The sequence below is a fragment of the Phalaenopsis equestris genome, unplaced genomic scaffold (assembly GCF_001263595.1).
Source record: "Phalaenopsis equestris unplaced genomic scaffold, ASM126359v1 Scaffold232799, whole genome shotgun sequence".
NCBI lineage: Eukaryota > Viridiplantae > Streptophyta > Magnoliopsida > Asparagales > Orchidaceae > Phalaenopsis > Phalaenopsis equestris.
The window spans coordinates 160069-171784 of NW_018250760.1; the positions used below are offsets into that span (position 1 = coordinate 160069).

Consider the following 11716-nt stretch of genomic DNA (forward strand, 5'->3'; position numbering starts at 1 on the left):
AAGGCTCTCTAACCTACTCAATTATGGCAAATTTCACTATTATAATTATAACTTTTTATGTTAATTCCAATTTATATTATCTCATTGGCCTTATAATGATGACTTCTTTCTCAACCACCATATTACACACTATATTTGAATTTGTATGAAATTACTTTAAAAAATTATAGATACTTGTTTATTATTATTTGGTCCACTCAAATATCATATCATATTTTCAATGCAACTTTGTCATATTAACTTTTGAGTGATGAAATTTCTGACTTTATAAAGTTATTGGCATGCTTCACAAACATCTATATTAATCATTTTCTACTACGGTAACCACTTTGATACATATTTCACATTAAAGTTGACGGTCATAATACTCATAATGTATAATATTTATACATTATGAGCTTGACATTATGTTTTGTCACTCCTAAACTCCTAAAGTCTAGCTTACACTCTCTCATAACATTATGTTCAATATATGAGCTTGATAATTCAAGAAAATCTTGTTAGTATTAGTTTTGTTAAATAATAATATTTATAGTATTATGTATGTGATTATCTTTTATCATGAATATTATTAACTAATTAATTAACATCATGTATTATAAATGTAAATTTAAAAATTTAAAAATATATGTATAAATCATACTGTTTTTGTCTACCGAGACATCCAATGATCAGCACATGCCGAGAGCCCCTCAGCTCCATCTTCGACTCCCGGCCTGGTCTCTCGTTCTCCCTCGTTTCCGCTCTCAAGTCCGCCGCCTCCTCTTTTCAGCTCTTCTCCGGCGAGCAGCTCCACTCCATCGCCCTTAAGTCAGGCCTTATCCGCTCCAACCTCTTCGTCAGCAATGCCCTTATCCACCTCTACGCCCGCTGTGGATACCTTCCCAGCGCTCGCCAGCTCTTTCTATCAGCTGCTCTCCTTAACACTGCCTCCTGGAACATACTCCTGGCCGCCCACCTCCGCTGCCCCCGCCCTGATCTCTACCTCGACCAGGCTCGTTCCTTGTTCGACGAAATGCCTAATAAGGACCGCGTTTCCTTCACCACCATGATCATGGGTTTCGCCAAACACGGTTCTTCCGTCGAAGCTCTCACTCTGTTTCGCGACATGATGGCCGCTGGCGTCACCCCGAACGAAGTCACATTGGCAAGCGCCATCTCCTGCTGCTCCCGCCTAGACAGCCCCTCCGCCGGAATGGGGAAGATGGCTCATGCCGTGGCAGTGAAGTGCGGACTCGATGAGTTACTTTTGGTCGCGACCAATCTGGTTCACGAGTATGCTGTATCTTCAAACTTCGAAGATGCTGAATCAGTTTTTGGGGGGATGTCTGAGAAAAATACGGTCACTTGGAACGTGCTACTGAAAGGGTATGCAAAGGCTAGGTTGATCAATGCTGCAAGATCGGTTTTTGATAGAATCCCCGAGAAGGATTTGGTATCCTGGGGCACTATTATCGATGGATACCTGCTCGTTAATAGTTTGGAGGGAGCCCTGTTAGCATTCCGTGCGATGTTGCAGGACGTTAATGCGCGTCCAAATGAGGTAATGCTTGTCAACCTCGTGTCTTTTTGTAGCCTCCGCACTGCAATCAGTGAAGGCCTGCAGCTCCATTCTGTAATTCTTAAAGCGGGTTTGGATTGCCATTCGTTTGTGCAGGCCACATTGATTCATTTATATTCGGAATGCAGGCAGATGGACCTAGCTTTCTTGCAATTCCAGTGTGGAAGCAAGGAACATATATCTTCATGGAATGCTGTCATTGCTGGGTTCATGCAAAACAATAATGTGAAGGCTGCTCAACAACTGTTTGATGAGATGCCTGACAGAGATATAGTTTCATGGAGCACTTTGATTGCTGGGTATGCACAACATGGACAGCATGAAGTGGCATTAGGACTTTTCCGTGACATGTGGAGTATTGGTATACAGCCGAATGAGATCACTTTGCTAAGTGTTCTCTCTGCTGTTGCTGGTTGTAGTTCTTTGGAGGAAGGAACATGGGTCCATGACTACATCAACAGAAACTCTGTTCCATTAACTGACAACCTGTGTGCTAGCCTTATTGATATGTATGCAAAGTGTGGTAGCATACATATTGCAATCCAGTTTTTTGATTATGTAAGAGAGACTTATGCGGGTATTTCATCATGGAATGCAATTATTTGTGGCTTAGCTATGCACGGGCATGCAAATATGTCGCTCGCCTTATTCTCAGAACTTTTGAAAACATGGATCAAGCCCAATTCAATCACATTCATAGGAGTATTGAGTGCATGTTGTCATGCTGGTTTGGTAGATATTGGACGGAAGTATTTTGAGTCCATGGAGAGTGTTTATAGTTTGAAGCCATCCATCAAGCATTATGGTTGCATGGTGGATCTCTTAGGTCGGGCGGGGCATCTAGAAGAGGTAGAGGAGTTGATAGAATCTATGCCTATGGAAGCTGATGTGGTCATTTGGGGTAGCATGCTTGCTTCTGCGAGAACACATAAGAAAATAGAGATTGGGGAGAGGGCTGCCGAGAAATTGGCCAAGTTGGATCCCGGACATGGGGGTGGAAGGGTGCTTATATCTAATATTTATGCAGATGCCGCCCAATGGGGGGAAGTTTGCCTAGTGCGAAGAGCAATTTGGAGTGGGGGGTTGAAGAAAAAAGCTGGACAAAGTAGTGTTCTTTAAATTTTTTAAATTCAGTCATGTTTCGATGATGCTTTGATATTATGATGTTGCAGTTTCTTTTCGGTGCAGTTTGAGAGTCAAAAGGTGAGTTTTTTTTTTTTAATGCTACTAAATGCTTTTGTCTGAGGGATTATTGCAATACCTAATACAATTTACCAATGATGCACAAATTGTTTTATTGTATTTGAAAATCATTCCCTGTAAATACAATATTTTGCAGGTATATGCAAGCTGAATATCTGTTGTCTATTTGTTGTTCTTAGTGTTCTAAATCCATTCTTATATATTTATTTTATTATCTAGTTATAATCCTCGCTATAAGAAAGTATGGCTTAGCTAATTTACTTGCATTTTTCTCGGATTCGTCAAGACAATTGTATGAGATAATAGTTCTATTGAAAATTATCAAGGCTTATGGCACCACAAAAGCGTTATGGTTAAAAATGAATTTAAAAATAATTGAGTGATAATACACCGACCATTTTCACATGTGGGTCAATATTTAGAATTATATAATAATAGTGACCTTAATCAACATTCTTTACATAATATTAAAATCATCCTATGTAGATGTTAACCTCTAATATTGCTAGGTAGGATTGTTCTGCAATGGCAGAGGGCCCAACTTTTTATGTTGTTATGAGAGGCTACTTGGAATTAGAGTGACAAAATGTGCAAACACATGCTCCAAGACATTTCCTTATGTGTCGAGCTAATATCTCTACATAACTGCAACCAAAGCTTGCCAAATAGGTTAAACCTATAAACAAGCTTAAAATTGGCCATTTCGGGTCAAACGAAATAAAAAAATAGTCATTATTTTGAACACTAAGTCATCATTGCAATATTGGTACGAAAACAAGCCTAGATGGACCCAGGAAACTTGATATAAAACGAAGAAAACAACTCAAATCAAATAATGAATTGTGTGCTATGAAGTGATGCACAAATACGAATACACGAACATGACATGGCAACTAAACAATGATACAATATAACTAAAAAAAGAAAAAGGACACTATATAACACACTATAAATATGATATTCTCATTTATAAATTATTAGTTAAAAGCTTGTATTTTTTTATTAAAAACATCACATAATGAAATATTTTACATAAGAAATTTAACAATAACACATGAAAAGTAAACATTTTTAATAAAAAAGTGACCAGCTGTTAGATCCAACAAGGCATTCCTACTAAAGGTCCCGCCTAATGGTTTTGAAAATTAACTCATCAAGTAGAGATTTTCGCAAATACTCAATGTGATATTTATTTGGAACTGGGAGCACTTTCTCTTTTTTTGGGAACCTGTCCATAGTTCTTGCTTAGCGGAAATTTTACAGCCCAACTTACTCATTTATGAGAACATCTATGCTAAAATGATTCATGCAATTATTATTATTTTTTATCCCCCATCTTATGCTATTCTTTGGCCCTTATTTATAAATGAAGGCTCACTAATCTTGGATGTGTATGATGTGCCATATGATCTTATTATATGTACTGTGATTTCTCGAGAGCTTCTCACTCTAGAATCTTATGATCCCAATCAAGCCAAGGGATTCTTTGACATATATTTTGTCCCTCTTCTTTTTCATCTTAGGGTTAGTTCAAACTTGCACAATTTTGATGGGACCCCGATAACATTGCATCCAACACAATGCAAATTCAATGATAGATTCACTTTCATAACTTTTCCGTTGAACCACTAATTCATAAGTTTTTATTTTGGATCATTTTCGCAAGAAGCCTCTGCTTATTATCACAGGATAGTAAAATATCGAACAGTTGTCTGATAAATCTTAAAACTTATTATAGACTTAATAAGCATCCTATCAAACAGGAAAAAAAGCAAACCAACTTTTCTGAAGCATTGTTGTCTTATTAGTGGTAATTCATACAGTTTTAAGGCCAGTATTATACATTAACCCCACAATAACTTTGTATTATTTACTGATCTTGTGTTGTTTTGTACTAGTTGGAACATCAATTAGCTCTTATCAACTATTTGGTTGACAAAACCAGCAGATATTCCAAATTCTCCTACCTCCTTTACAAGCAGTGCTACCTTGTCAAGAATCTCAGCCAATAAAAAGACTTGGACCATTAAGCGAACTTCACTGCCTTTCATGCCATTTTCAGAGCCTGCATTCGGGTTTATGGTAAGTGCTAGTTTACAAACTTGAATGTGAGAACTTAACTCAACTCTCCTTTCGTGAAGCTCCTCTAAAGCAAGTTCTTGCCTCTGAAACTGCTTCATGTATAAGATACAGTCCCTAAGTTGTCTCATTATGTCTACCACTAATAAGCTTGTTGATTCACATTGCTCCTTGATGCTTAGAAGTAAAACGTTTGATGATATCTGCCAAGCATCAAATAAGTATAGAAAGCTTTGTTAGCACCAATATTCATTCCATTTTTGTGATAGGGGTATTTTGGACCACTTCTTTGTTTAAAATCTTACAATATATTGAAGAAAAAATAGTAAATTTAGGAGTACTATTGATGGTATTATATTATTGAGATGTGGAGAAGAGAAGAATATCTTAATGCCTCTTGTTTTGCTTTCAAATATCCTTCTGTTGAAATTATGCAAGCCGCTAACTCTCTTAGTTGTCCTGCAATTTGTAGGTATTTGTTCCAAGGATAGGAGAAGCCGAACCTTCCATGCCATGGTTCCCATTTTGCAAAATTTACCTGTAAGGAAAGCGTGGAACTTGATGTAATAGTCTCTTCTCTACCCATATTGTTTGTTAGAAGGATTAAACACGAAATGCTGAAATTTAGATTATATTAAGGACTAAAATTCCAATAAATAATCTTCTTTCCCCACAGTTTTTTTTTTTTGGTTGAGATTTGTGTTCACGAGTCTCTATCATTAATAGAATTATATCTACATAAATAAAGGATTTAATGTTAAAAAAATGAAAAGTATTCCTTGTAGGATTTGTGCCGATACACTAATGAATGGATGCTCTTCAACTCGAACACTTAAGCCAGTGGTAAGGACTACCACTAATGCAGTTAAAAGTCATTTTTTGTTATACTTTTAATGTGACACTGTATTTTATGCTCATGAACATATGAACAATGCCCCCTTTTAAAGAGTCCTCTGCACTGGCACTCTTACTCAAGCTAAAGCTTTTCAAAAAAGTCTCATGGTTTAAGGTCCGACTTAACCACGTGAAATCAATTGGAGTCGACTCATCTTGAATTATGCCCGACTGTGTTAGAAACCTTCAAAGCCTGTGGTAGTTAAAAAACATACAGAATACTTAATCATAGATGAACCTCAAATTCTTATATGAAATATTAGATGGCCGCGGAACACTAGAGGCTCTTATTGGATATTTGAACCCTAAAATATAACTAAGAGAAATTTACATGGGCGGCAACAAATTCCTATGTATTTACATATCTAACACTTAAACTTGATTCTTACATATGTACCACCCAAATCATTCATATCACATAAAAAATATCACAAGTTTAACTTTTTAAAAGTTTAAATGCACCTTTGCATGCTTAGGTAAGGTGGCATATATGTAAAATTGAAGTTTAGGTGTTAGATATGTTAATACATAAGAATTGAGTGGTATGTATGTAAATTTTGTGGTATGTATGTAAATTTTTATTAAATGGACCCACATAACCTAAAACACTTGTGTCAACAAGTTAGGGTCGCTGTTTTATTAGAAGTTCATTTTTTGCTTTTGATGTGGACTATGCTCCAATCTCATAATTGTGGCCTAATGTAAATTATTTAATCGAAACACAATCATGATGGATTTTGTCGACAACAAACGAAGGAAACTATAGAGGGAAATTTACCAATGATTCATCGCTTGTTTTAGATGAAAGTACAGACAAACAATGCAAAGGTTTTCTTGCTTCATCCATCCCTTTCTTCATACAATCTGCATAATAATAACAACATAAATAAACTGAATTTATGATCTGCGTTTCAAATCAAAGTGGTGTAATCAACCTTTTCAAATATTATGAAGTTTTCAACCGCTACTAACATAAACATTTAACTATTTTCTTACATTAATCTTCTTCATAATATTATGCAAATGTTTTCAAGCTTAGGCCTCTGAAGCAAATTACCTTCAATAGCATGTGCAATGGAATTAAACTTAGAAGCCAATGAGCTATGGAGCTCGTCACCAGCCCATATTGGAAAGATGAATAAGCTTATGAAAGCACAAATGACAAATCCCATGCATATAGATAAGAGGCGATCTCCCGCTACATGGATTATCTCGTCCACTCGAACACCGGAAATGGATACTAAACTTAATGTTAAGATAAAAATCATAACTCCATAATCGTACTTCTTCCTGATGTTTAGTATTGTTCGCAAATAAGTAGCTGCAGCACCTGAATCATCAAGAAATTCAGATTAATAGTGATGGAGTTCTGCATTTCCTGGTTAAAACATTATTAAGTTCACAATGAAGCCTTTCTTATTGCTTGTTATGGAATATTACTGTTGATAGACTATAAATGACATTTTTTTTATAGTTTTTATTCCCAAATTGTTTATTTAGTTAGTAATTAAAATTGTTTTGTCGATATCATATCTATTTTCTCCACATTCCTTGAAGCATATTTCTCAGCAAGACATCCTGACATTTTGTTAGGATAAGTTTTAATTGTAATTTCTACTTGTATTCTTTTGTAGGACACAGGCAGACAACATGAAGGTAGGCTGATATCTACTCAACAAGCACTTTGGCAGCTTGAGGCAAAGGCGATGTAATTCTTTAAAAGTAAATTCAAATGCGCACACATAACAAATAAGTTATTTTGGGCTGCAAGGTAAGTGCTCAAACTGTGGTACTTATTAATCTTGCCAAAATATATTGCCGTATGCATTGAAGGCAGATAAATGTTTAAAAATAAAAGATATGTAAATATTAAAAAACAACAAAAAATCAGTTTTTGAGTATTTGCCTGTTTCAATTTCTTTTTTGTTATGTTTTTTATCTTGGAGTATTTGTCTTTTTGTTACAAAAATATATCAGAATATATGGAATATTTTCCCAAGGCTTAGTGTTGCCAAATTTCAATTCATGTACTACAGCTTCTGATAACGGATATATCCAGTTGTAGAAGCTAAAACAATTGGCTATTTTCAAGATATAAATCATTTATGAAAAAAGAACTAACCCAAAATAAAAATAGAAATGCCTATGACCACTGCTTTTCCAACTCCACCAATCTCCTGAGCAATGATAGCAACAAGGGAGCCAAGTCCACCCCCTAGAACAGTACCAACTAGACGGTTCAAGCCCTTGCTAATAGTTGCTCCTGAGCAATAGAAAAAAAAAGGGAAAAAAAAACAAAACGACAAAAATCAATAAAAGAGAAATTTTGTTGCATCTTTACTTTTCTCATTAACATCATAATCATCATTATTTGTCTTGTCTTAATTATCTTGGATTTTGTATTATCCTAGTTTACATATTTATAATCCATGCTGATATTGCATTGCATTATCGTGAAGCCTTATTTTTCTTAAGGAAATATTTACATGCATACCACATAATTTATATGTTTTACATATCTAACAATTTAAGCTCGATATTGATATATAACACCTTTTTGTGATGAACTTATGCATGAAGAATGTGTATTTCACTTTTAAATATTTTGTGATAGTGATATTTTTGATTTGATATTAAAGATTTGAGTGTTATGAATATAAATTTGAAAGTTTAGGTGTTAGATACGTAAATAGATAACAATTGTGTGGTGTGTATGTAAATGCCCTTTTTCTTAAATATATGGGCAGCTATTACCCAATATAATATTACCGGAGGGGTGTTAAACGGACGTGATGCTATATTTAGTAAGCTGATTTTATTAGTTATTTCAGCATAAAAAGGTATTAATATACATTTTATGAATATTTTTTTCTTCTCATGGGTGAGAATTGCCACTCTGAATCCACCGAATATGAATATACATTCAGAGTATTCGTCTTTTTTCAACTTATAATGCATCTAATCATAATTCAAATTATAATATCTTACAGCTTTACAAAAAAATGAATAAATAAAGGAAAATTTATGTTCATACCACGCAGTTCTTATGTGTTTACATATCTTACACCTAAACTTCAATTTTTCCCATATACACCACCGTACTTGTGCATGAAAGCTGTATTTCACTTTTAAAAAGTCATACTGATGACATTCTTTATCTTATACAAAAGATTTGAGTGATATAAATGTAAAAAGAAAAAACTTATGTGTTAGCTATATTAACACATAGGAATTGGGTGTCATGTATATAAATGCCAGATAAATAAATGAAAAGTGCATGAGAAGTTAATTACCTGCGGTGTACTCGAACACCACGACAACGGTCATGACTGCCCACATGGCATTATCACCAAGCTTATCATGGACTGCCTCAAGCATATAAAGCAATGAAACCAGCACCAAAGCTAACCCAAACTTAATAGCATGAACAGTCTTTTTATAATCAGCCACCCGTATCACTTGAGCAACATAACGCAAGACTTTCCTCCACCCCAGCCTCTTCGTGTCAATACCCAACGTCTCAATGCCGTCGATTGGGATCACAAGCGAATCTCGACGATCATGCAGATTACTATGTGTTTCTGTTACGAAATCCATGATAGGTATGGTTTTCTGTATTGAGTTCTTAAGCAGCAGTTATTGTGGGTATATATAGAGAGGAGAAACTGAAACTTTGATAAAAATATCTTATTTCGTATGGACTAATGACAGACATCACTTACTTGGCCAGTGCTTTGGGCCTTGGATGCGCATGCTTTTAAACTTTTAAGGGCTACTGGGTGTGTGGGATCCATGTTTTCAATAGGATATCATAACAATCTTGAATTGGAGCACCTGGAAGGTAGGTCTTGAGTTCATCTTTTTGGTTCTTATATTTCATAAAAATCTAAAAATTTGTGCTGTCCAGCTTTGTGAGCAGAGCTTTTAGTGTTTGGTGGACAAAAAAGAGCAAATTTTGGGTTAATTTTTGAAGTGAGCTTCTGTTCTGAACAAAGGTTATGTTTTTTTCTTTTTTTGAGCTACAATTGAGTTTTTTGTGGGAGCTTTGCTAATTTCCATATTCTCAGTAGTTGAGCAAATGATTAGTTTGAGCATTTGATACTTTTGATTTGGCTTTGGCCTCATCCTCTGAATTAAGATTTGTGTTTGATCAAATAAGCATTTCATAGATGCAAATCATTTATATTCATCTGGAGATTTTTATGTTAGCATTGATTTATGGGAAATGTTTTGCATGTTTTCTTCTGATTTACTAAGAGATAATTCGGGATCATTTTTATTTTTATTTTGTTTTACTTCGTTTTGATTATGTGTTTGATAAAGAATGTTTGCTTTTAAAAAAATATAAGAAACACCTAAAAATTGTTTTAAGTGATTTCAACTTTATTTTTAAAAATATATCTGTAAAAAAGATTCTGAACAAATATATGTTTAAAAGAAAAAGAAAAATAAAATACAATTGATTTGAAAGAAGTCTTTATAAAATATCAAATTGTTTTCAGAGTTGAGCTAATGGAGTGGATTTTGGTTCTTATGTTGCATAAAAACTTAAATATTTGCGTTATCCTATTTTGTGTGGAGAACTTTAAGCAGTGCTTAGTGGAAAAAAAAGATCAAATTTTGGCATAATATTTGAAATAAACTTACCGTTGTGAACAAAGGTTAGATTTATTATCATTATTTTTTTGTAAATTTTTTAGTTCATTTGAATTTGTCTGGGGTTTTTCTTGGATTTATTGAGTTTTCTTGCAGAATTTTTGCTGATTCCTATCTTCCAAATGTACATAAAAATGTTCTAGAACTGATCCCAGGAATATGTAATGGTTTTGAAATAAAGAATACGATGAAGAAGGGCCCGCCAATAGAAACTATGAGGCTCGCTTGTTCGATGGAGTGAGGCTGTCTGAGCAAGAGTAAGTAAAGCCAAGGTCTTGTCGAACCATGACACAAACCAAAGATGATCGGTGGATACATGAACTAGTCATTCAGACAGAAGCAAGGCAAAAGAGACATCAGATTCAACTACTATGGAAAAATCGATTCTAGAAAAGGTCTAATTTCCAGGCATATTCAACCATCAAGAGACATCCAAAGACTCCTCATTAGAGATCAATGATCGACAATCAGTCCATACTATATGGCTAACCTATATCTATCTAGCTCAGTCGACCTAGTGAATGTCATCCAGCCGACGGGATCTTAGGCATCTGAGTTGATCCTGACGACTCAAAGCCGCTAGGGACGATCGACCAAGATAGAAAGTACTCGGGCAATATGCTCGCATATATAAAATATCAGAAATACCTAGTACGACCCATTTAAAAGCAAGGGAAAAAGTGTAACATCATCACATCATGTAATCTCTTTTACAAATAAGAAGATCATTATATGAATAAAACTTGATTGAAACGACATATTATAGTTTATTACTGTTCACTCTTCTTTTTGTCTCTCTCTTTATGTTTTATTCATTCGGCGTGATTCACAGACAAATCAGGATTCAATATTCTAAAAAATGTAGTGAGCTTGGATCATGCCACAAATAAGAAGAGAGGTAGCCCAAAAAGAAGAAACTCACAACAGAGACACCACTAACATTTCTTATATAAATAGAAAGATCATTTTATGAATAAGATATGATTGACATAACACATTATTGTTCATGTCATGACCCGACCTGGAACTTGGAATTAACCAAGACAGGCATAGACGGTTGGAAGTTGTGAATTAAATTTTCTATAAGTATTTCAGACCCCTACAACTGATTGCAGACTTCCACATAAATATGTTTCTCTTGCAATTCTGTGGAACCCTTCGTTTCACTACGCAACGGGTAGAAGTCATAGCTTTATTAAATAATTTAACATCCTAGTTGGTCAGACCAGGAGTAAATTAAGTCCTTGGGTTAACCAACATAAGCCTTAAAACACAAGAAATAATATGAGAAAATATCTCAGAAAACCATGAAGAAAACACTAT

General features: G+C 34.8%; 2 protein-coding genes across 2 annotated transcripts; one reads left to right on the plus strand and one right to left on the minus strand.

Annotated features, from left to right (window-relative positions):
* The first annotated feature begins 667 nt into the window (after window positions 1-667).
* LOC110038418 (pentatricopeptide repeat-containing protein At5g19020, mitochondrial) lies at window positions 668-7569 on the plus strand. The gene is made up of 4 exons (XM_020743265.1): window positions 668-2764; window positions 4663-4846; window positions 5316-5383; window positions 7372-7569. The coding sequence occupies exon 1, from the start codon at window positions 668-670 to the stop codon at window positions 2678-2680; it is 2013 nt and encodes a 670-aa protein (XP_020598924.1). The 3' UTR covers window positions 2681-2764; window positions 4663-4846; window positions 5316-5383; window positions 7372-7569.
* LOC110038428 (aluminum-activated malate transporter 12-like) lies at window positions 5838-9459 on the minus strand. The gene is made up of 5 exons (XM_020743275.1): window positions 9031-9459; window positions 7860-8000; window positions 6795-7067; window positions 6516-6601; window positions 5838-5930 (listed from the first exon to the last, which is right to left on the minus strand). The coding sequence occupies exons 1-5, from the start codon at window positions 9332-9334 to the stop codon at window positions 5889-5891; spliced, it is 846 nt and encodes a 281-aa protein (XP_020598934.1). The 5' UTR covers window positions 9335-9459; the 3' UTR covers window positions 5838-5888.
* Between the last annotated feature and the right edge of the window lie 2257 nt (window positions 9460-11716).